This window comes from Sorex araneus, chromosome 1 (genome assembly GCF_027595985.1).
Source record: "Sorex araneus isolate mSorAra2 chromosome 1, mSorAra2.pri, whole genome shotgun sequence".
Taxonomy (NCBI): Eukaryota; Metazoa; Chordata; class Mammalia; order Eulipotyphla; family Soricidae; genus Sorex; species Sorex araneus.
Genome location: NC_073302.1, coordinates 57,354,560 through 57,380,516, shown reverse-complemented (window position 1 = coordinate 57,380,516; position 25,957 = coordinate 57,354,560). Strand labels below are relative to the sequence as shown.

General features: G+C 42.0%; 1 protein-coding gene across 3 annotated transcripts; it reads left to right on the top strand.

The window, feature by feature from the left end:
• The first annotated feature begins 476 nt into the window (after nucleotides 1-476).
• On the top strand, nucleotides 477-25,409 carry SNAPC3 (small nuclear RNA activating complex polypeptide 3). Of its 3 annotated transcripts, XR_008627928.1 has the most exons (10): nucleotides 481-1,256; nucleotides 1,886-1,963; nucleotides 11,560-11,644; nucleotides 14,936-15,040; nucleotides 17,886-18,035; nucleotides 19,056-19,138; nucleotides 20,603-20,767; nucleotides 22,128-22,235; nucleotides 23,090-24,029; nucleotides 24,364-25,409. XR_008627928.1 is itself a non-coding variant. In XM_004600165.2 (9 exons), exons 1-9 carry the CDS (start codon nucleotides 940-942, stop codon nucleotides 23,235-23,237), a joined length of 1,239 nt encoding a protein of 412 aa, XP_004600222.2. In that variant the 5' UTR covers nucleotides 481-939; the 3' UTR covers nucleotides 23,238-25,409. The 3 variants fall into 3 exon arrangements, 2 of the variants coding, with proteins under 2 accessions (XP_054979864.1, XP_004600222.2); XM_004600165.2 differs by having other exon boundaries at nucleotides 23,090-25,409; XM_055123889.1 differs by lacking the exon at nucleotides 19,056-19,138 and having other exon boundaries at nucleotides 477-1,256; nucleotides 17,886-18,040; nucleotides 23,090-25,409.
• The last annotated feature ends 548 nt before the right edge of the window (nucleotides 25,410-25,957 follow it).

Sequence of the window (25,957 nt, the reverse complement as noted above, 5' to 3'; positions counted from 1 at the left end):
TCAAAGTTCTGGACCTGGGATGTGGCTCAGGGAAAGAGACCTTGCCGCATATGTGTGAGGCATCACCCAACACCAACCAGTCCTGCAAACACACTAAACCCCATTGCGCGAATTCTTTAATGGATGAAGTTTATAACGCATACATTATATCCCAATAAATAGCCACAGTTCATCTTGCGTGTCCTGCTGTATCCTTTGTGGCTTGAGTGATGGATAGAAATCTCCACTTGTGGCCTGGACCACTCGAGTTTAAACCTGCTTCTATTAGCTAGCAGTTAAGTCTGTTCTCAGCAGTCTCCTAGGAGTGGATGATCCCGGCTTTGGGTCTGTTCCTTTTTTTTTTTTATGCGCAATCGGGTTAATACGGTACATTACCATCTACGTAGCAGATGCTCAATAAACACGTGGCTGTGTGAAGCACGTTACGTGCACACGGGAACCTGGGAAGGCTCTGAAGGATGCAGACCTGGGGCGCCAGTCGTGCCCCTAGTCGCGGATGCTCACCTCCAAGGGGACAGCAAATCGACAATAGTCGCAGGTTTGGGGAAGTCAAGGGAAAGTCGCGCACCTCCCGTGGAGGATAGCCCAGGGCGGGGCCGAGGGCGCGGCGAGGGAGCGCCCCCTAGCGGAGAGAGCCGTACTACGTAACCGGAGCACGGAACGCGGTCGGGCAGGCGGAGCTGACACCCGGGCTCGCAACCGCTCTCTCTCCGCCCCGGCGCGAGCCGAGAACAATGCTCGCAGCCCAGCGCTCGGGGGCTCGCGGCGCCCCGCCCCGCGGGGGCGGGCCCGGCGCGGGGGTTGCCGGGAAATGTAGTCTTTCCCTGCGCTCCCGCTGCCCTGCGACTCGTCACTGGGAGCCATCTTCGACTACAAGTCCCAGCACAACCCGCGAGGCCTTGATCGCCCGACTTTTGCCGGGAAGGGAGTGGGGCGAACATGGCTGAAGGCGTTCGGCTCAGCTCGACGTGCAGCGGGCTGGATGACCAGGGGGACTCCATGTCCACCAGGGGCGGCTGCAACTTTCCAGAGTACGAGCTTCCCGAGCTCAACACGCGCGCTTTCCATGTGGGAGCCTTCGGGGAGCTGTGGCGTAGCCGGCTGCGTGGGGCCGGGGACTTGGCTCTGAGAGATCCGCCCGCATCCGCGGTACCCGGGGGTCGAGGGGACGAGGACTCCGGCCCGGAGGATGCCGCGGTGGCCCGGGATCTGGGTTGCAGCTTGGAGGCGGCCGCCGAGCTGAGGGCGGTGTGCGGGTAAGCGCGCTGTCGAAGGGTCTTTCTGCTCTGTAGGGCCGGTCCCCGGGGTGCTGCTGCCTTAGAGCCAGACGGGTCGGCTCGACCCTGTGGGGTTCCTCCGATTTGAAAGCCCAGGAGAGATCGATCTCCCTTTGCAAGCTTTCAGCCTGCTGGAACCTTCCTCAAACGCCAGCAGCCCTGTGCTCAGCATGCACAATTCCCGCGAGGGGAAGGATCGGGAAGCTTTGTGTTAGCTGGGTTTTAAGTCCTTGTTAATAGAAAGGGATAGCGACGTGGAACCCGGCACTGACAGACTCCGACAATGGAGAAGCCTTAGTGACGGTGAGGCTGGGAGGATGTGTGTCAGTGGACTTCCTGGACGTGCTAGTCCCACATCTCCCCAGGCGTGCTTTAGTTGGAGAGGAAATCCAAAAAGAACTTTTAACATCCTCCTTTGAGTGGCCCTCATTAATCGGCCCATATTCTGTTCTTCGTAGAACATGCCTTAGGAAAATTCCGCTTTGAATACGGACTTCTTTGAGAGGGCTGCCAGATTTTTCTCCCCTGCCTTTAGTGTTCAGTGATGTAGTTAGGACAAAATCCTGTCGATCCTGGTTGATTGCTTTTTCTTTTTGTTTTTGCTTTAGCCTTGATAAACTGAACTGCCTCAAGGAAGGGGAGGATCCGGAAGTTATCCCAGAGGATACCGAGCTCGTGACATTGGGGTATGAGGATTTCAGTTTTATGTCTACTCATTAAAACTTTTTCCGATATTACATTATTCCCCCAAATGAAGGTATTATATCGTTATAGTGCATCTGACACCCCCTGAATTCAATCTTTGTTGACTTTTAATCACATTTGTTTTAGCTGTGGTGGAGGTCCCATTAAGTCTTTCTCTTACTAGACTTGAGTATGTTGCAGACATCATGATTTACCCCTAAAAATATTAGCATATAGTTTCTGAAGGTGTTCTCTTAAGCACTGTTATTACTCCTAAGAAATTATTCCTAATAGCACATACATGACCTCTAATATCTAGTTCATATTTAAATTTATTTATTTTGTTTGGGTACCTCCCTTGGTGTTGCTCACTCCTGGTATCCCCCTCAGGGAATCAAATTCGGGCCTCTTGGCAATAGAACATGCTTAATCCTACCTCAAAAACTCAGACAGGGCCAGCGGGGAGGGCATTTGCCTTGCACGAGGCCGACCCCGGCTTCAATTCCCAGCATCCATATGGTCCCCCGAACACGGCCAGGAGTAATTCCTGAGTGCAAAGCCAGGAGTAACCCCTGAGCATCGCGGGGTGTGACCCAAAAAGCTGGGAAAAAAAAAAACCAACTCAGGCAGGCATCTTAACTCTACCTTGGTTTCTTTTTTTTTTTTTCTCTTTTTTGGGGTCACACCCGGCGATGCACAGGGGTTACTACTGGCTCTGCACTCAGGAATCACTCCTGGCGGTGCTCAGGGGACCATATAGGATGCTGGGATTCGAACCTGGGTTGGCCACGTGCAAGGCAAACGCCCTACCCGCTGTGTTATCTCTCCAGCCCCCCTTGGTTTCTTTTTTTGGTTTGTTTTTGTTTTTGCTTTTTGGGTCACACCTGGCAATGCACTGGGGTTACTCCTAGCTTATGCACTCAGGAATTACTGCTGGTGGTGCTTGGGGGACCATATAGGGTGCTGGGAATCATACCGCCTCAGCCTCGTGCAAGGCAAACGCCCTACCTCTGTGCTATTGCTCCAGCCTCTACCTTGGTTTCTCACATAATAGCTGCCAGAACTGTTCTCATCTGTTTAGATGCTCTGGGATCCCCCATGGTTTGTTTGTTTTTGTTTTCATGCCACACCTTACTCCTGCCTCTACACTCAAGCATCACTCCTGGCCGAGCTCAGGGAACCATTTGGGAGGCCATGGATCAAGCCCAGCTCTGCATAATGCAAGTCAAGTACTTTACCAGCTGTAAGGCCCCATGAGTCCTCCGTGTTTGACATCCTAAGTTTCCTTTCGTATTACCTCTACCCATCTCTTCATTAGGGAATAGATATACTTACTGTTCTAGGCAGAGTGATCGAGGTGCACTCGGCAAAGTTTAAGTCAAGAATTCTTTCTCAGCTGATCAGCGACTGTTCTCCATATGCCCGCCCACGATTTGAACAGGAGAGCAGCCCCCCAAACTGTCTTCTTGAGCTTTTTTTTTTTCCTTTTTGGGTCTCACCTGGCGATGTACAGGGGTTACTCCTGGCTCTGCACTCAGGAATTACTCCTGGCAGTGCTCAGGGGACCATAGGGATGCTGGGAATTGAACCTGGGTCTGCCTCGTGCAAGGCAAATGCCCTACCCGCTGTACTATTGCTTCAGCCCCTTCTTGAGCTTTTTATGGACCTGTTTCACCTCCCATTTGCTGGCTAAGTGAGCAAGCAGGCTGGGTATAGAAGCTAAAGATAAGCGGTTAGCAGAGCAATCAATTGATTACAAAATGGGACTGTTAGTAGGACAATAGATAAGCAGTGATTTAGTAAAACAACAACAAAGCAGAGTAGTTAGACAATAGTTCAACAACTGATTGATTGATGTAGGTCCTAAGCAATAGGCCACCCTCTTCATTGGTCCCCCTCTTGCATCGTGTGTCTTGATTTTCTGCCAAGTGAGCACACATCCTGCCCATTACCAGATGAGCACACATCCTGCTTCTCTGCCGTGTGAACATGCCTCCATCTTAGCTGTCGAAGGGGCTCACCCCTGGGCACCAGGGTCAAGGACAGATTTCTCTCTCAAGGGAGTGGACTCAGTGCGTCTTACACACTTCCATTACCTTGAACCCTTCCCGTATTTTAAAGTCCTTGCAGGCTGTTTGACTTCCAGCTTTAAGTGTATTTTACTGCTTTACTCTCGTGGTCAGCTGTTCTTGATTAATTAGTTGTCTCTTTCTGCAGCGCACTACTGATTGTGTCATTGTCTTGTTTAACACCTTTTAATGGCCTGGGTGGTGGGGGTAGGAGATGGGAGTAGATCTTAAAGGACTGGATTGGAGTTTATGCTTTACCTGCTGGTGCCTGGGTTCAGCCCCCAGCACCTTATGGCACAGTCCCCTAAGCACTGCCCTGAGGATTCCCCAAACTCTAAGCTGCAAGTTTGGCCCCAACACAAACACAAACGAACTTTTAACGGGTTTTAAGCACAAGTCTTTGTGGAGGAGTGGGGAAACTCAGCTGTGCTTGTGCCTTATTCCTGGCTCTGTGCTTGGCAATCACTCCTGGCAGTGCTCCAGGACCCATATGCCCTGCTGTGGATTGAGCCTGGGTCTGCTGCATGCAAGGAAAGAGCCTTACTAAAAGCCACTCTGCTAAAAGCCTTTTTTTTTTTTGAGATTATAATGTAGCTTTCATTTTAAAAATTCAGTCACAGTGAATTCCAAAAGCCATTTTTATGTAATTCACAAGAGCCTCTACAGTGGCTTTAGCTGATCTTTTTTATGTCTAATCTCCGCATTGCCGAGACACTGCACTGCTTTCAGTTGCTGAAATGTGCAAATGTGTTTTTCCCCTGCAGGCCTTGCCTAGAACCTCATTCTTCCTTGTTCCCGATCTGAGTCTGCTGTCCTTTGAGTATTAAGGATTCAGCACTCTCTTTAGTTCCCCTAATCAGACATTCAATTTTCTGTCTTCCTCGCTGGAGTTTAAGGTTTTCAAGCTACATCTGTCACTTCATGCATTTCCTAGAATTTTGACTCCTAATAGACTGTAGATATTTACAGAATGAACAAAATAAATGTAGCTGACCTAAAGCTAAGGATGTGATTTTTAGAAATTGAAGATTGAATTTTAGTGATAGTTATAAACAAAGTATTTTTGCTCTAGTTAAGAAGATAAAATGGTTTTTATCAGACCAAGTAATGACTAGAAAATTTTTTCGAAAGAGCACAAATGTATCTGTGTATCTGATTTTATTGCTCTTCAAGGATCCTTTGTAAGACCCCCCACCAGTTAAAAGATTATAACCTGTGGAGGTTCAGATGGTGATGATGGTGTTTTTAAGCAATAAACATTTTCTAAATTATTTTATTTTATTTTAGATACCATGGTTTACAAAACTGCTAATGGTGGGGTTTCTTGCATTAAACATTCCATTACCACACCTGCATTGTTTCCAGATTTTGACTATTGGGAACATGCTACAGTAAACCTAGGAAAGAAAAAGGCTTTTTCTGAGTAGAGGTTTTGGGTCCTTGGTTGGAATAGATGCCAAGAGGTGGGATGGCTGGATTCTGTGGAAGCTCAATTCCTAGTATTTTACGATGTGTCTCTATTGTTTCCCCCAAAGCCTGGGACAGTCGACAGTTTCACCATCCGTGAAGAGAGTATTAAGGTCTATATTAAGGTCTATATGTTGTTTTATTTAGATGTAGTGTTATCATCCACTTAATTGACTTGGTGCAGTGTATGTTATAATAAAACAGTATTGTATCCCAAAAGCTGGAATGAGAAATGATTGTGTTAACAATCATTTTAAATAATGGGAGAAAGGCTCAAACTCTTTGACAGGCTAGATAAAATAAGAAAGGTTAAATAAGAAGATAGAAATCTGAGATCATTGAAAATACAAATACAAGTTAACCCTTGGAATAGAAGTACAAATGTCAGGTCTTCCTCCACGATGTTTTGTGGGGTTTTGTTTTTGTTGTATGGGGATTTGTTGCCTTATGGGGACCGTATGGGGTGCCAGGGATTGAACCCAGGTTGGGGTTCAAGCCCAGGTTGGCTGCTTGCAAGGCAAACCCCTACCCGCTGTACCATCGATCCATCCCTTGTTTTTTTTTTTTTTTTTTTCTTTTTGGGTCACACCCGGCAATGCACAGGGATCATTCCTGGCTCATGCACTCAGGAATTACCCCTGGCGGTGCTCAGGGGACCATATGGGATGCTGGGATTCAAACCCGGGTCGGCCGCGTGCAAGGCAAACGCCCTACCCGCTGTGCTATCACTCCAGCCCCCATCCCTTGTTTTTAAAATGACATAATGAACAAGTGCCTAACACAATCAGAGGTGTACATTCAAAAATGGAATAGAATTGAGATAAGGCACTTGATTTATTGGGACCACACCCCAGAATGTAGGTACTCCCCAGGTACTCCTGGGAATTCCGTGAACACACAGAAAGGTCCAGCTGGAAACACTTTTGACTGTCAGGAGTGGGGACTGCCCTGTTCTCTCAGCTGCCCGACACTCACTCTGAAGAACCCCCCAGGACTCTGCTCTCTCTTTTGGACACTCTAGCTTTTGTCATGTCTTTTGTTTGTTTTGATTGTGGTTGACACTGGTCAACAACACTATGGGTTTTAGGGGTGTGGCTTTAACCTTCAGTCTTCTGTCACACGTACCCACTGTCTTCTGCCATGATCCTCTAGGACACCTCAGCCCAGCACCCTGCCCCCTCCTTTGGTAACCACAGCTGTGTTATTAGAATCCAAGATTTTGTTTTCCTTGTTTGTTTATTCTACATTCGAGTGAAATGATAAGACCTTGTGTTTTTGGGGGATTGATTTCTTAGGAGAGGGGCATGGTGCAATGCTTACGTGCTCAGGGGAGCCCCTGGAAATGTAGGCCGGGTGGTTCAGTGCTTGACCCAGTCACTCGATGCTGCTCTTGTTCTGGTTTGGTGGTGCAAGGGCCTTCTGTGCTTAAGGGTTGTGCTCCATCCCTTTCCCCACTCCTAGCTCTTCAAAGCTGTCTCCCTGCGCCTCTCCCCTTCTGACTTATTTCACTTAGCACAATCCCCTCTCTCCCTCCCATGTTGTGTAAGATGGCAAGATTTTATATATTTGATAGCTGAATGGTGTTCCATCGTAAATACAGGCCATCTTTTCTTGAGCTACTTATCTGATGGTGGATTCTTAGGTTGTTTCCATGCTTGGCTGTTCTGAGTGGTGCTGCAATGAACATACAGGTGCATATCTTTGTAGATGAATGTTTTCATATTCTTTCTACTAATTCTTAGGAGGAAATTGCCTGCGTTATAAACTGACCCTGCTTCTGATTTTCTCAGGACTGTAGATGCTGCTCTTGAAAGTGGCAGTTTAAGTTTCCAGCCCCACCAACAGTGTATGAAGTCTCCTTTTTCTCTGCACCTTGCCGACATTATTTCTTTTCTTTTTAATATGTGTCAATATCAGAGATGCTCATTTTGCTTATATTTTGATAATAAGTGTTAAACTTTTTTTTTTAATGTGCTTCTTGGCCATCTGTATGTCTTCTTTGATCTGAGAAGAGGGTTAGAATTTGGGTCACATCTGGCAGCTCCCAACTCTGCTCTGGGATCATGCCTGCTGCGGCTCCAGAGACCTGGTGGTGTTGGGAAGCGAATCCCGGCTCCCCAAAGCCAAGTGTGCTCTCAGCCCCGGGAGTCTCTGGCCCTCAACATTGTCCTTGGAGAAGTGCCTGTGGAGTCTGCACATTTTTTTAGAATTGAATTACCTTGTGATACACAGTTAAAAAATTGTTCATGATTGGGTTTCAGTCATACAGTGTTCCAATCCCTATCTCTTCACCAGTGTACATTTCCCACTACCAATGTCTCCAGTTTCCCACCCTCCGGCCTGCCTCTATGGCAAGCAGTTTCCCTTCTTCTTCCCCCCCCCCCCCCGCCTCTTTCTCCCCTCTCCACGCTCCTCTCTCTCCTGCACCCTCTCTTTCTCCTCTCCTCTCTCTTTCTCATTTTAGGCATTATAGTTTGCAATACAGGTACTGAAAGGTTATCATTATATCACTTTGCTTTCTTTCAGAACTGAGTGCACTTTTTTCACAATTTTTTTCTTGTCTAATGGTATGAGTTATTTATTTTGGATATTCCTTTTTTGGATATACAAATATCTTCTCCATAAGAGGTAGATCCCCTTTTCTTTTTTTGTGTTGGGGGCACACCAGCTATGCTTTGGACTTACTCCGGCTTTATGCTCAGGCATCATTCCTGGCAATGTGTGGGGGATCATTTGTGGTATTTGGTGATTGTACTAGGTTGACCCTCTGCAGGGTATTAAGTCATGCACATTAACCACTGTATTATCTGGTTCCACCTTTTCTTTTTTGTGGTGTTTGTTTTCACTGAGAAGGAGGTTTTTAATTTGATGTAGTATCTTTCGTATCTTTTTGTTTTTATTTCTTTAGCTATTAGAGTTGAATTCCCCAGAATAGACCTGCATCCATAAGCTTGTCTTCTGTGTTTTCTTCTGTATTTTGAGGTTGTATATTCTCACTGATGTCTTTATTAAGTTGTTATATTTGTAGATGTATTATTACATTTGTAATCTCATCTGCATGAGATTTGGAATGCACAAATGTAGGCGGAATCTGTCAAGATTTGGAACAAGCAGTTCAGAAGATGGATATAGGAGTTTTAGGGATGCTAACTTCAGGCCTAATGTTCTTTAAAACCACAACCAACAGCTTGGTTTCTCCATCTTGGAGATTCTATACCTGTTTCTACCGGTTCAGCATCAGAGATCCAGCATCAGTTAGATTTTCTGGCAAGCTTGTATCTCTTGTGTCCACTGGGCAACTAATTCAAACTTCCAGGTTTTGGGGGATTTTGGACTCAAGATTTTGGATTTCTGTCTTCTTCAGATTTTACAGTGTATGAAGTCCAATATAAAGTGTGTTCTGTGTAGTAAATATTTCGTTCATATAGTTCTACTAGTCACATGTATTTCTATTCTACTCTCGCAGTTACATGGACCATATAAAAGAAGTACATTGGAGTTTATTCCTTTACACAGCAGGTTTGGCACCTGCTGTGATCCACCCTTTCATGAGAGAATAAGCACCTTCTGCACATATGAGCCACATTGTGGATTTTTCCCTTTCCTCTGTGAAATTCCTATTACGCTCGGTTACATACTTCATACTTTATTTATTTATTTTTGGGTCACACCCCGCAATGCACAGGGGTTATTCCTGTCTCATACACTCAGGAATTACTCCTGGCGGTGCTAAGGGGACCATATGGGATGCTGGGATTCAAACCCAGGTCCGCCACGTGCAAGGCAAACACCCTACCTGCTGCTCTATTGCTCCAACCCCACTTTAGTTATTTTTGGTTGTGATGAAAGCATTGCATTTTTGTCTGATAAAATCTGCTGTTACTTCAGGGAAATATTTAATTTACTGTTTTCAGACAATTATGTAATAGCAGATATTGTTGTTTTCATTTCCTTAGCTTTCTAGTCAAATAACCCATTATGAATTTTCAAATTGAGTTTTTTAATTTATCATTTGATATATGTTCTCATTTAGTGCTAACATTTTTGTATATATGTTCGGGTATTTTTTTACATGTTTTATTTTTTTATAAAGTTATAATTTTCATTAGAAGACAAAAAACGAGGAAGGGTCCAGCAAAGCAAAATCTTCAAAGCATATGCTACCTTTCCTGTAAGAACAAGGTGCACCTTGTATCCATTTGTTACCTCATCAGATTTATCATGAGGTGTTTTATTGTTTGGAGTGAGGGGTTCTTTCTCAGCAAAAATGTGCCTTGGCGTTTTAACTACTTTTTCTTTGCCATTTGGCATTATGTTAAGCTTGTACAGAATGGGGGACTTGGCGGGGGTAAAGATTTTGTTCTTGATCTGATATGCCAGCTTAGTGGGATCGTGTGGTTTCTGATACACACAGCTTCCTCTAAACTTGCGGCCAACCAGAGTTCAATCCCCAGCACCTCATATAGTATCCTGAGCACCAATAGAGTGATCTCTGAGCATACCAGGGGTCAGCCCTGAGCTCAGCTGACTGTGACACTATGACCCCAAAACAAAAAGAGGGGCTGGAGAGATAGTATAGCGATGTCATCCCCTGTAATCCTGTGTCGGTTTCTCCTCCCGTGCCCGCCCTCCAGTTCTCCAGTTGTAGAGCCAGGAGTAAGCCTTGTGCACAGCTGGGTGAGGCCAAAGAAGAAGAAGAAGAAACTCTTCTTTCAGCGGTGAAAAAATGTAGCAGGGAAATAGAGGGGTACTGGTGTGTATGTTTAATATTGCAGATGAAATCTGCAGATCAGTGCTCAAAATCCTGAATGAAAGTTTGAAAACTAACAAGATTTGCCTAGATTCAGAAGACCATCTTTCCATATACTGCCAAGTACAAAGAGTTTGTTTAGTCTAAGAGTCTGGCTAAAAAATTTGTCTAGGTAAATGTTGCCAGTAATAAGATATTACTTAATCTTGAGCCTGTTGATAAGGAAAGGACTTGAGGAGGACATTGTTCTCATAGATATTCTTGCCTAAAAGTTGCCTAATGTTGTCCAGTCATGAGGAAACAAATCAAATCTAATTGAAGGACATTCTACAAAGTAATCAATTAATGAGAATACCTCATACATGGCTACGACCATCCCACCCCACCCAAAATGTGTCAAAATAGAAAGAGAATAAAGAAGTTTTTTTAATGGGGGTGGACCTTGCAAGGGAAAGGAGATATAAATTGTGGTATCTCAGGTAGGATACTGAGTTCAGAATAAAAGAAAAAATATTCTGAGTTCAGAATATTTTGAAAGTTGGGGGTCTCTCTTTCCTTCCTTCTCTTTCTCTTTTTCCTTTCCTTTTTTTACCACTCCTAATAGTACTCAGGGTTGACTCCTGACTGATTTGTGCAGAAGGTGTCACTCCTTGGGGTACTGGAACCTGGTCCTCCAGTATGCAGTATACAAACGCATGTGCTCAGCACATTAAGGAAACTGCAGCCTAAATTAAAATATTTTTGAACTCCAACAAAGATGGATAGTCAGTACTGTATTGCTGTTAATTTCCTGATCTTTGTAATTATTCTGTGGTCATGAAAGATGTCACATAGGTAAATTCAGGAAAGAGATCCTTGGAGACTTTTTTTCCAGACTTTTTAGTCCAAAATTTGATTAAAAATTAAATGAGTTCAATATAAAAATATTTGCCTATTTAAAGATTTTTTTGAGGTCCTGGAGTGTAGTTGAGTGGCAAAATTCATGCCTTGCTTATTACAAGGCCTGGATTTGATCATCTGCTCCACCAGGAAATAAAATAATGTTTTAGCACCTAACTTCTAGAAGTTCTCATTTAAAAATTTTTAAACTGGGGCTGGAGAGATTATATAGTGGGTGGGGCACTTGCCTTGCAAGCAACAGACCTGTTCTATCCCTGACACCCCATATGGTCCCCTGGTCCCTCCAGGAGTAAACCCTGAGCACTGTCCCATGTGGTCGGGGGGGAAAATTTTTTTTTTAATAAAATGAAAAAGTTTTGAAAAGCCCAGTAAAGAATATTGAAATGTGTGTTTTTGTATGTGTTTGTAACAGAGTTAGAAAGAAATTTCTGGAACATCGTGAAGAAACCATAAGGATAGATCGGGTCTGCAGACAAGAAACATTTGCTTATGAGATGGTAAGCATCTCATCTTTTTCTCCTTTTCTCACAAAACAGTAATCGCCATCACTAAATGAGTATTGGTGAAACTGGAGGCTTTTTACTGTTGTTTTTGATGTTCTGGGAACTAAACCCAGGGCCTCACATATGCAAGGCAAGTGCTCATCTGCTGAGCTATACATCCCTGGCCCTAAACTGGAGACATTCCATTGGGTTTGGGAACTGTTAGGAGAACAAGACCCAACAGGTTCAAGTAATGATGTATGTGCTCATTGCTGATAGTTTTGTATGTTGATTGCATATACATATTGGTTTGTATGTCCTGCAACTTGGCTAAATATACTTACTAACTCCAGTACCATTTTTTTGTTTATTATTTTGGCTTATTTTTTACATAGCTTTGTTATACTTAACCATCTGCAGGCTTTTTCATTTTATCTCTGTACAATTTCTTCCTCATTTTTTTTTCCTTTTTCCTCCCTAATTACTCTGGCAAGAATTTTTAATAATACATGAAACAGAAGTAGTAAAAACATTTAGCCATGACAAGTGACATCTTTATCAGTCTTTTACCATTGAGTATAGTATTTTTGTATGTTGCCTTTATCGTGTTTAGGAAGCTACCTGCTATGCTTAGTTTTTTTCATGTGTTTATCATGAAAGTTTTTTCATATGCTTTCTTTGCATCGATTGAGAAGATAATTTCTTCATTACTTTATTGGTGGCTGGATTGATAGCACAGTGGATAGGGCGTGTGCCTTGCACGCAGTCGACCTGGGTTCAATTCCTCCATCCCTCTCAAAGAGCCAGCAAGCTACCGAGAGTATCCTGCCCACACGGCAGAACCTGGCAAGCTACCCATGGTGTTTTCGATATGCCAAAAACAGTAACAAGTCTCACAATGGAGATGTTTCTGGTGCCCACTCAAGCAAATCAATAAACAATAGGACGACAGTGCTACTTTATTGGTGTGGTATACTACATTGATTTATATGTGTTGGACTACACATTTGTGATGTGAGGATAAATTCCACTTGGTTGTGGTATATAATTCTTAAATCACTGTATCACTCATCCCATTGTTCATCGATTTATTCGAGCAGGCACCAGTAACGTCTCCATTCATCCCAGCCCTGAGATTTTAGCAGCCTCTCCTTACTTGTCTTTCCCAAAAATTGGAGGCTCTTTCAGGGTCAGGGGAATGAGACCTGTTATCGTTACTATATTTGGCATATCGAATATGCCACAGGGGGGTTGCCAGGCTTGTCCCGTGCTGGTGGGATACTCTTCAGCAGCTTGCCAGGCTCTCCAAGAGGCATTTATATTTATTTCCCTTTATGATAATGTTTCACGTGGCTGCATGTGTGAGACTCGACCTGGAGTGTGGTGGCAGTTAGGTAGTAGAGGTTGGCTGCCGGGGCTGGTGAGGGTTCTCACCTGCCCTCCCCTGGGGCGCCCCGAGTGAAAACAGCCCGGCTCGGAGTCTGGTGGCATGGCTGGTGGCATGGTTATGGGGGCCTCAAGTTGGCTATTTACAACACAAATATCTTAGTATAATTTTTCAAAAGGTATATGTCAACTTCCAAATGTAGAATATAAATAAAACAAAACTTGCACAAATTAAATATGTTGCTAAATTTGGTTTGCTAGTATTTTGTTGGGCTTTCCATTTACATTCATCAGGAATATTTACCTGTATTTTTCTTGTAGTATTTTTGTCTGGTTTTAGTGTCAAAGTACTTGGTTAATTTCACAGATTGAGTTAGGATGTGTTCCCTCATCTTCATAATTTTTTTAAGACTTTGAGCAAGTCTAGTAAAATGAATTCCCTTGAGTTTTGATTACTTGAAAATGTCTTAATTTCTCTTTTGTCCTTTTGGGAATGAGGAAGGTGCCTAGGATTGAACCCAGAGCCTCATGAGCAGTGCATACCCACTACCACTGAGGTCTGTCCCTAACATCTTTGAAGTATTGTTTTGCCAGGTACAGAATTCTTGGTTGGCAGTTTTCTCTTTCATGGCATTAGATAATGTCACCACACTACCTTCGTTGCACCATTATTTCTAATGAGAAATCTTATTGAGGAGCCTGATTTTCTTTTGTTTTTTGTTTGTGGTTTTCTCAGCCCATGAGGGCATTTAAAACAGTGCATTTAATATATTTGACTAGTACTTGTAATATCCGAGCTTCCTTTTTTTGTTTTGTTTTGTTTTTTGTTTTGGTTTGGTTTGGTTTTGGGTCACACCTGGCAATGTACAAGGGTTACTCCTGGCTCATATACTCAGGAATTACTGCTGGCGGTGCTCCGGGGACCATATGGGATCCTGGGAATCCAACCTGAGTTGGCCGAGTGCAAGGCAAATGCCCTACCCGCTGTGCTATTACTCCAGCCTCTATCTGAGCTTTCTTAAGGGTGATTTTTGTCAAATTCCTTTTCTTTTGTGAATGGACCATGTTTTTTCTTCTTTTTATGTAATGATATCATGTTAACCCAACATTATAATTTCTACCCCTCTTCTCAGGGGTGCTGGGGATTGAACTGCACCTCATTCTTGGAATGCAAGTGCTACACTGCTGAGTTACTCCCCCCAGCCCTATACCAGCACTGTAGATGTTAGTGTTATACTAACCTTAGTTGATATTCCTGTTTCTCATCAGTTGCTGGGCACTTTCTGCTAAACATCTTCTTCAGTTTTTATTGTAGTTTAGGTAACAGGGTTAAAATAGTATTTGTGCTTATGGTTTTAATGTACAAACTTAACTGCCCTTTCCCTAAAGTGCCCATAACACTCCTATCCTTTTTTTTGTCACTTCTGCTTTGCCTCTTCCTTCCCAACACCTGCTCCCACTGTGGAATGTCAGTCTTTTTTTTTTTTTTTTTTTTTTTTTTTTTTTTTTTTTTGCTTTTTGGGTCATACCTGGCGATGCACAGGAGTTACTCCTGGCTCTGCATTCAGGAATAACCCCTGGCGGTGCTCAGGGGACCATATGGGATGCTGGGAATCAAACTCGGATTGGCCGCGTGCAAGGCAAACGCCCTACCCGCTGTGCTATTGCTCCAGCGCCAGAATGTCAGTCTTCTAATCCAAGACAGCCAGGTATCTTACTAGCGTCTCTCTCTGTATATATTCTCAGCTGAAGATGAAACTAAAGCTTATAAAAGTTTTTTAAAAATTTTCTTCTGATAGAGTTATAAGACTAATCTATATGGCTGATTCAAATCGCCGTTTACAGAAATTGTTCTATACTGCCTCTTACTTAACTCACAGAGTCTAATTTAAGGTCTCTAAATTATTTTTCCTCCTCCAGGAGTCACATGCTATGGGGAAAAAGCCTGAAGATCCAGGTAACATGATTGAAGAAGGAGAGCTTATTCTGTCAGTGAATATCTTGTACCCTGTTATTTTTCATAAGGTCAGTAGTAAAATCTTTGAGATTTCATAGATAATTTAGATGTCATAGATAATTTGAGTATCTTTTGTCAAGGGATTTAATTTGAATGTTTAATATCCCTAGGGTTCAAAATTAATATTAGCACATGGATATCTTATATAACATCTGTATTCTTTGGGTCTTTATTTTGGATTTGGTTTTTGGTTTTCGGGCCACACACAGAGGTGCTTGGAGTCTGTTCCCAACTGGGTCGCTCTGCTGGTGCTGGTGATCGACCCAGGCTTCTGCCTGCGTAGCATGTGCTCAGCCCATTGATTGAGCTATCTCAGCCCAAAGTCCTGCGTTTTTTTAAGGAATGTTGTGAGAAGGATCAGGCCTCTTGATTAATGGGACTATGGTTACAGCATTAGATATATATTTGATTGTGCCTGGGAGCAACTAAGAATGTGTCTATAATTACTATAATTATATGAGTTCTCGAAAGTTATTGTTTTGGGTTTTGCAGAATACTGGTGAAGTAGCATGACCACTCTTCACCAGAAGGTAATAAGACATTTAAGGATAGCTCTTCTTTGTTTCAAATCAGAAGGCTAATAGGATAAAGCAATCCAGGAATTCTCAGGAGTCTCTAATCAAAAGGATTCTGTTCTTGATAGCCTAGATATAATAAACTTGAAGCATCTGGATATATTCAGTACCAGTTGTCTTAGTTGACTGAGATCTCAAATCTTAATTCAAAAACAAAACCAATGAAACTGAACCTTTGGGTTTATAATGTGAAGTTAAGGTATAGATATACTTATTGAGGTAACTCCTAAGAAATTCAAAAGAGACAGTGCTACCAGGTGGAATTATACTCCAGAGTGTCATTAGTAGCATCTTGATTATATGCCGTAGCCTAAGCGTTCTGTTGCTGGGTACAGGTACATAGTCCATTCAGGCTGCTATAATAAAATATCAAAATCGGTGACTTATTTTTGAACCTTTGCTGGGGGAGGGAGGGGGGTCAGGGCCTGGTGCTGGGGATCTAACACAGGTTCTCACATACTTAAAGTGCTCAACCATGAATCTGTATCTCCTGCCAAGAATGGGTGTCTTTATAAACAAGAGATATTTATTTATAGTTTTGAGGGCTGGAAAAAAATCTAGATCTCTGGGGTTCCAGCATAATCAAGTAAGGAGCCTCAGGTCAATCACAGACCCTCACTTGTAAGGGTCTAGAGAGCTCCATGGGTCTCTTATGGGAACACTATTCCCCTTTGGGAGGATTACCTTTTAAGGTCTAGTTACCTCCAGAAGAAGAAAACACAAGTGGCCTTACATGTGTGAGACCCTGGCTTCAGCCCCAGCACCCCTGCAAAAAAAAAAAAATCCCAGTTTGTTTAAAGATGGGATGTGGTTTGAGGTGGAAGCACCTGCTGTGCTGGTTTCCAACCTTGATACTGTCCCCCCAAAAAAGTTTCCAAAGACCCCCTCCTCCTGACCCCATCACATTGCATGTTGGGATTCTAAAATGTTTCAGATCATTGCAACAGTACCACAGTGTGCCCAGCTTGTCTTAACTGATTGAGGTCACCAAGAAACAGCTTGAGGGGCAGTGAGATTGGTTTCTGTTACTTACTTCTCTAAGAGGAAGGGACATAGAATGTCCTGCTGCAGGACCACAACAGGAAGAAGCTCCAGAAATATTTGGGAAAATCTCCAGGCTCTCATAGAGTTGGGGATGACTTCCCGCCATCCTCTTGTTCTTCCAGAAGTCTTGCAGTCACACCTATGAACTGCCTCTGGTGCCATATGAGCTCTTTAACTGGCCATGGTCCAGAGACTCATAAATAAATCTCAAAAGAGCAATAAGCTGCGGAGATGCTTCCGAAGCCCAAAGTCACCATCCAGTTAAAATTTAACTCTAGCTATGTCACCCCATTTAAAATTTTTGCATTCCTAGAACGATATTTCATACTCTGCACCACTGATGTACCAGGAGTAGCACACATTGGATGGGATGTAGAGGGTAGCCAATCTCAATCAAGAAAATATTAACATACAAGGCTTAACTTGTAACAGTGTATTACTAATCTCTTACACAAGAGCTTAGTTGCTCCAGGATGAGATACAACGATCTTAGTACACTTTCTTCTAAGGAAATATATTTTTTTAATCATTTTTAGTGAATTTTTCATAACAAGCAATACAAAATAAATTATATAGGTCCTCCTGTTGGGGGAGGCTTGGATGGTGGTTGGGAAAATTGGAAATAATGGTGGTGGGAAGGGTAATGATGGTGGAATTGCTGTTGGAATATTGACTGTAATAAACCATCATTAACAACTTAGTAAGAATAAAATAAAATTTAAAAAAGAAAGAAATAGTTCCAGAGACAGAAAGGAGGCAAGAACAGTACAGATCAGTGTACAGTATAGCCTTTTTGGGAATTTCCCTGGGAAAGGCAGAGACAAACAGGTAAATAGATTTAGTATTATTGGCTTGAATGAATACTTCCAATAGACTGTAGGATATCAGGATCATCCCTCATTATTTGAAACCTGGCTCTGAATTGGAGTTGGACTGACTTGGTTAGAGCGTTAGTCCTGAGCACCGCCACATGTGCTCCTACTCCCCCCAAAAAAATTAAAAAATTAAAAATTAATTAAAAGGTGTTTTCAGAGTATGGGCTGTGATTCACATGGGGTATGTGAACAATTGTAGGCTTGAATTTGACCCTGTCATTAATGGGCATCAAACAGATAAAGAATTTAAGAAAACATAATGAAAGCACCAGTTCTTTGTTTAGATCTGAGTATTATAAGATTATTTGGGGGTTTTCTCCCCCGTATAGAGATTTAATTATTTACTCATTGGCTTTTAGCACAAAGAGCATAAGCCCTACCAAACAATATTGGTACTGGGTAGTCAAAAGCTTACGGAACTGAGGGATTCGATTTGCTGTGTCAGCGACCTCCAGATTGGCGGGGAATTCAGCAGCACTCCTGACCAGGCCCCAGAGCACATCAGCAAAGTAAGGTGATTTATTTATTTATCTATTTTTAGCTCCATAAATGAGAATAATAAGCTAAACGTAGTGATTTTTTTCCTAGTAGGTGCATGAATACTTTTGTATTTTATGCCGTCATCTCAAATACTACATCTCTTTCCTCTATCAAGACTGTTCCCAGGAGCTTCCATTCCCCTTAAGGTGCCTGCTGCTGAGGCCTAGCCTGGCTCTCTCTGGGATGCTATAACCAAGGACGTCCTGTACTTGTCATCATCCCTACTCTTCCCTGCATCATCATTTCTGTTTGCTCTTTACCCTTGTAAAAATGTGGGGATATACTCTGCCCTCGCACTTCTCCTTGCCCCCACCCCACACCCGATCTTCCTATATCTACCTACCATTCGTCACTGTTCTCAGCTTCCTTCTCGGCTCACTGACTCAAGAATGAATGATAGTCAAACATAGGACATAATATGGGGCCGCAGATATAGTACTGCGGGTAGTGTGCTTGTCTTGCACACAACACACCTGCATTCAATCCCTGGCATCCCATGGCATCACCTGAGCACTGCCAGAAATGATCCCAGAGCCAAGAGTAACCTCTGAGCACCACCAGATGTGGCCCAAGAACACCCCCCCCCAAAAAAAAAGATAATAATTAGGCCTAAATCTCCACTGTTTCTTTGTCTCCTCACTTTTTCTTATTACACGCACTTCTGTTCCTCACTACTCCACAACCATTTTTGTAATTTCCTACTTTTTTTCACCACAAACTCAGTTCTCTTAGTTTTTCATTAATGCATAGCACATTGTATATTTCTATTTTGATACATTTGATTGGGATTTTAGCTGATTTTCTTCCTATATGACTATCATTTTCTTTACTGGATGCTTTATCTTACTCTGTATTAAGATCAATCCTTAAACCATTCTATATTTGTGTGTATATATATATATACAATAAATCTTACACATTTCATATTACTATGATTATATGACATTTTAAGTTAGAAATTATTCACAATGTCACCTGTTTTCTCATAGGATCTGTACAAATCAGCCTTCTTTTATTTTGAAGGAACTTTTTACAATGATAAACGATACCCTGAATGCAGAGATTTGAGCAGGTACGATTTCAAAAACTATCTCAAAGTCTTTTCTATTTCCGCACACACCCACTCAATAGACCATCAAAGATCGCTACCAATGAATTATCTTGTTAGATTGTTTGCTTATTTTTTGGTGGGAAACAAAATTCTGTTTTTCAGTTCTCTAATCTGGTTGGCCATGGTGGCGGTGGCAGTAGTATTAATAGCAGTAGCAGGTAGGTGTGTAAGTGTGCATGGGGTCGGGGGGCTTTCTGTCTTTCCTCTAGGCCTTGTATGTAGGAGATGTGCTCTCTACAGTGAGCTTTGTATTTTCCTACAAAATGTGTAACAACACGCAGATCACTACTGAATCCTTGTCAGTTACCTACAATTACTTTTTCAGCCTGTTATTTTTTTTTTTTGCTTTTTGGGAGTCACACCCGACAATGCTCTGCATTCAGGAATTACTCCTGGCGGTGCTCAGGGAACCATCTGGGATGCTGGGAATCTGAACCCGGGTCAGCTGCGTGCAACGCAAACACCCTACTGTCTGTGCTCCAGCCCCTCTACTACTTATTTTTAAAATCATAGCAGATCTTGTATTGACCTTTGCTACATCTGAAAAACTCAAATCCCTCTTAAATTATTCACTAACTTCCTTAGGTGATAGCAAGTTTATTTTTCACTTTTTTTGTTTTGGGGCCATACCCAACCGTGGTCAGGAATCACTCCTGATGGGCTCAGGGACCATATGGTATACTAGGGATCAAATCCTGGTCGGCTGCCTGGAAGACAGGTATTCTACTTGCTGTACCATTGCTCTTACCCCTGTTCCTTTTGTTGTTGTTGTTACTGTCCAGTGTATGCTGTTGGTGCCCAAAGTGAGTGGCTAACTGTGACTGCTTTAATGTATAACATACAAAATCCATACCTAATGTAATTTCACTTGGATTATAATTTTATTTTTAACCATCATATTAGCTAATTTAAATAATTCCATTAAATGTTAACTTTTTTGTTGTTTTCCGTTTTGAGCCACATCCAGCTGGCTGGATTGCTCCTGGCTCTCTGCTCAGGGATCACTTCTGGAAGTTTTGGGGGGACCATATGCAGTGCTGGGGCTTGAACTAGGGTCAGCTGCGGGTAAGGCAAGCCCCTTTACAAGTCCTGTTTGCTAAAGCAAAGTGAGAGGCCTGGCTCATGTTAAGACATTTTCCATTCAATCTAAAGTGATACATAGTAACCTCCAGAACACTATCTTTATAAAAAGTGTTTAAAAGAGCAGATATAATTTTAGAATTGGAAAGATAACTTTGACCTCATGGACTGTTATGGGGTATGTGTAGTTCACTATGTACATAAAAACTCTGATTTTCCTCTTAGGATAGCAACTGTTCCGTTCATTGGTGAGCTGGCTTTTGTGAAAGGCTGTAATCACAAACTTTTCTGTCATCTCCAGAATTTGTGCATCATTGATCTCTCCTCACTTTTTCCTCACCCCAGAACTATCATCGAGTGGTCAGAGTCCCATGACCGAGGCTATGGGAAGTTCCAGACTGCTAAAATGGAAGAGTTCACCTTCAATGACTTGTACATCAAACTGGGTTTCCCTTACTTGTACTGCCACCAGGGAGACTGTGAACATGTTGTCGTCATTACCGATATAAGGTGTGTACATGTCAACACTCCAAACACTGTTGTTACTTGTTCTCCTTATCATTTCAGTATGAAGATGCAGGTAGTTACCTTTTATTCCTCTTCTCCTGTTTATATATTCTTTAAAGGAGTAAAAGTAATCACTGCAGACTTTGGGGCAGAAAAAAAAATTTGCTTTTCACGCACGCAGTGACTAAATCAGCATTCATTTGAATTCTGTTGTTTTTGCAAAAGGTTTAAGAAACACTATAGTATTTGAGGGTCAAAACTCTGAACTCTTTGAAAATTAAATTTCTCCACTTGTGTATGACAACTCTTTATTCAGATGGGAGTCATCCACTTTGTGTATCACACATGCCAACCTTTGCTTTCACAAATGTGAATTAGTTTTAGATTTCTGGCATTGTTTTGGGGGTAAGTTGAGTAGTAATTCTCGTAGTTGATGTCAGAGCACTAGGACTCGAAGATCCAGATTTAATGATTCCTGGCACTGTGTATTCCCCACACTGCACTCCAGCACCTCCAGGCATGGCCCTCCCTCCCCAACTGAAAAATGCTGTCTAAATTGGGAGCTTCAGATAGTCTGTGGTTTGAGAATACTTTTTAAAAAAATCTATATAGCTGGATCTATCATGAATAAAGACTTTCATTTTCTTCTTAGGAACTCTTAGTAGTTTATGAAGGACAAATATATGTGTTCAGACTTGCTACTTACCTCTGAGATTTGTGAGACAATAATTACTGCTTTTTGTTTTGGGGCCACATCCAATGATGCTCAGAGCTTGCTTCTGGCCCTGCAGTCAGGAGTCACTCCTAACAGGGCTCAGGGTACTCTGGGATGCTGAGGATCCAACCCAGGTCAGCCCTGTGCAAGACAAGCACCCTGCCTATGTCCTATCCCAGGGTTATATTATACCAGCAGGAGGAACAGATAATTTCAGAAAGGCCCCTGCCTCTTTCCGTCTTTTCTAAGGGGACTCCTCCCCACCCCCAAGAGTGCTTACGGGGCCCCAGGAGTTAGTGCCAGCAATAATCAGCCAAGGAAGCCAGATGAGTTCCTGCCAGGGCCCAAGAATGCAGTGAGTGAAGCTTGGGGCCTGAGTAGCCCGGTGTACACCTGGTGATACCTAAGAGGCTATGCACACACCTTCAGATCCTCCCCCCAGGAGGAGACTGTGCGTGCACCCTTGACCCCAGTGCTGTCTCCCTGGGGCCAAATCTCCAAAAATTTACTTTCCAGACTATGAGAAGTACTTCACATGAAAAACAAGCCTTGTAAATAAAAATGTGGGGTGTGAAGCAGTACGATCTGGTGTCAGTTCATAATGTGCACAAAAATTTGCACATTAATATGTTCATTTCCTTCTAATAGGCTTGCGCATCATGATGACTGTTTGGATAGAACACTTTATCCCCTTCTTATCAAGAAACACTGGCTATGGACCAGAAAATGTTTTGTGTGTAAAATGTACACAGCCAGGTAAGTGATACCTGTTTTCTTTGAAGTATTGATTCTTAATACTGATCATTAGTTCTTTTCTTTTTTGAATTTGAGGACTTCCGCTTTAAGGTTATAAAGATAGTATCTACTAGGGAAGGAGCACAGATTCGTTTATGCACAACCATGTTTTCATCAATATGGAAGACAGAGATAGCTCAGATTCGGACTGATTTGTCATCAGGAACATATTCTCTTGTCTCCAGTCAACAGTTCAAGGGGAAAATTCTTCTATCAGCTTGTTTTGATTTCCCTACAAAATCGCTTTCTTAAACAATCATTAGAAAATTGAGGAATGTCAAAACAAAATCATGAGAAGCAGAATTAAGACCGACAAACTGTGTTTTCATTGTAATAAAATCTAAGACCAAATGATATATTTCAAACAGAATCACGGTTGAATCCAGATGTACATGTTCTTCCCATCTGCCAGTTAGATAAAATAGCTTTTTTTTTTTTCAAGTTTGTAGCGTATAATTTATTTATTGCTTTTTCAGACAGAGGGTTAAGTATGTAATGGCAAAATGTATTATTGAAGCCATCAATATTTTTTTTTTTTGCCTTCGGGGTGGTGGGGTGGTGGGGTGGTGAGGGGTGGGGAGGTGTCCAGAACCACTTCCAGTGGTACTTTGCAGGAAGGTGGGAGAATTATGTGATGCTAGGGATGTACCCCAGGCTTCAACATTTACAACACAAGTGCTTTCCCACTTTAGCTATACCTGGGTCTTTAGCTTATCTTTAAAGTCTTTCAGTTACATATAAAGGTAGAATGATATAGTGCGAGGGTCATAATTTATAGTATGTTTTAAAAGTTTTATTTATTTTTCTTAATACAGATGGGTGACAAATAATGACAGTTTTGCACCAGAGGACCCATGCTTCTTTTGTGACGTTTGCTTCCGAATGCTGCATTATGACTCAGAAGGCAACAAACTGGGGGAATTTCTTGCTTATCCTTATGTTGATCCTGGAACCTTTAATTAATAACACCAAAATATACCCTTGTCAAGCACTGTTTGCTTGGATGATCTATTTCCAAGAAATACCATTGAGGAATAGTGTTTACCTGAAGCGATTACCCTAGGAGAAATTTAAATCAGATATTCTTATAACAGTGACTTGATTGTATTTATATGTTTAGAAATATATATATTAAATTTAGTATTTATTCCAAAGCTTTTTGTCCATTTTTAAGCGATTCATCTTTAAGTTCTAGGAGTGTTTGACACAAATCCTTTGTCAGATATATCTATATCCTGATGTCCTTTGAGGCTTCCCTAGCTGATGTGTCCAGAGTGCATTTAGCTAATGACAGGTTAGTTAACGGTACATCTGGTGGTAAAAGCATTTATGAAATTCTTTTAAGAAAAGTGAGGGCTGCATCTTCTGCTATGATGCTTCCTAGGAAAAGAGCCATTAATCTTAATGAAAATGAAGCTGAGCAAATTTACAGTATTAAAAACTGGTGTAATCTGAATTCTCATAGTGGGCTCCTCAGTGATTAGTTCACTAACCTATTTAATGAGGCTTTCTGCATGAAAATAAAAGATGTGGTATATACAATTAAACTTTCACAGAAGTAGCATTTAAACTGATTTCATTTCTTGATAAGGTCTCTCTTTACTATTAGCTTATAATTCCTGTTTATTTTCTAATTTATTTGATTATATGCTATGACCACTAGGAATGGACGTCACTATTGATTCCTGGTTCTGGCTCTGCTAATTCTTGGACATTGGGGATCTGACTCAGTGCTGGCATGCAGGCTTTGCATTCGTGAGTGCTACATTTGATCCTCTCAACACGTAGTTCTCTAAGCCATGCCAGGTGTCACCCCAAAGACCAAACAAAATATAAGAAACAGGTTTTTTTGTGAATCAGCTCTCCATTTTCTCTTGTTACCTTAATATACTCCTAGTTCTCTTCCTTCATTCTTGGCCAAAAGACAACTTTAATAAGTCCTGGAGTCTAGATCAGAAACCTGTAGCCATTTATATAAATGTGTTCTCCAGAAACATTCTTTGATGGACAATGTTACTGTTTTAAGACTTTTGGAATGCTATAATAGTTTTTAATGTGTTACATTTAAATTTCACTTTCTCTTTTCTAGGTTATGTTTAAATTCAACTGAATACCACATTCCACTGGATGTCTAAGAATCTTTACCATATAAATCAACTAGTCCTATGTATTAAAAGGCTGACAGTGAAATATTTTATGGACTAAAACACCATATATATTGGTGTGTAAGCACCTGTTTCAGTTGTCTTATGGCGTTCTCCCTCAGCCGACTCAGAATCAATGTTAAGAACTAAGATTTAGTCTCCTAAATCTTAGAAGACTGGATTTTAGATACCTGTATTTTTCACTTTTTTCTTCTTTTGCTTTTCGGGTCACACCCAGCAATGCACAGGGTTTTACTCCTGGCTCTACACTCAGGAAACACTCCTGGCGGTGCTGGGGGACCATATGGGATGCTGGGAACCGAACCGGAAGTATTTTTCACCTTTATGCTGATGATATTGCATTGAACAGAAAAATTCTTCTTGAAATCAAAAATACTTTTGAAGCACATTCATTATAAAGCTCTGCTTAATTCGATTTCTTTTTATCCATAAAAAGCTTTTTGGTTTTGAGCCACACCAGGCAGGACTGAGAAAAGCAGTCCTGCAGTGTTGGGGCTTGAAACCATGCCTCCGTCATATATTTAGCTCAGCACTCTGAGCCCGTTCTGATCCCGAAGTTTTGGGGTGGGAGGCTGACGATGTAGGCCCCACGAGGGTGCTCTAAGAACCATGTAGTGCTGGAATCAAGCCAGGCCTCCACAGCAGAGCATACGCCCATCTAGCCCCTTGAGCATTCTCTGATCTCATTTTAATGGACCCCAAAGACTTAGATGTTATTATTAACTGCTATTGTTTCAAAGATTCAGATATCACACACCTTCAATTGTTTCTTGGTGAATTCCTAGAATGCTAATATATTCTTGAGTTAAATACACAAGCCTGATATCTTTCAAAAGCAGGAATATTGCAGCTACAAAATTCAACTATTAAACATGTCGTTTTTCATTCATTACTATCATCTGTGATGTTGGCAGATTGGACCACCCACATACATAAATGTATTTCTGCTCATTTAGCAGGTTTTTCTTCATTCAGTTTGCTTTTCTTGTTTCTGGGACATACCCAGTGGTGTACAGGGCTTTTTCCTGGCTCTTCACTCAGGGATCATTCCTAAAGGAACCTGGGGGCATAGAAGGTGCCAGGGACTGGATCCGGGTCGGCCATATCTGAGGCAAGTGCCCTACTCTTTATGACTCTAGCCCCAAGGTTTGTTTTAGTAGCTTGACCTTTCACTGAGCAATGCACTGCCAAAGAGTTCTCCCTCTCGTCCTTATAGAGCCTAATAAGAATTTCTGCTCTCGTACAGGATTATAGATGGTGGACATCATCTTGACCTGACATTAACCAGGTAAGTTACTAACATACTGACCAAACCAGGATAAAACCTAGGAAAATCAGTCCTGAGCTTTCAAGGTTGAAGACCTAGTCAAGGTGTAAATCAAGTTCCTGGATCTGGATGGCACATCTGAAATTTCTTAGATCAGTTGCTGAGACAAGCAACTAATCTACCATGACTTTCTTTTAAAAACTTATCCAGTAGAAAAGCAATGCATAATATTTTTATACATAAACACTAAG

Bases quoted from the DNA above. Each gene is read 5' to 3' on its own strand.
- SNAPC3 (XM_004600165.2), top strand. From the start codon at position 940: ATGGCTGAAGGCGTTCGGCTCAGCTCGACGTGCAGCGGGCTGGATGAC. The intron at 11,645-14,935 runs GTAAGCATCTCA...TTCCTCCTCCAG, and splicing joins AAACATTTGCTTATGAGATG to GAGTCACATGCTATGGGGAA. The intron at 22,236-23,089 runs GTAAGTGATACC...TTCTTAATACAG, and splicing joins TGTAAAATGTACACAGCCAG to ATGGGTGACAAATAATGACA.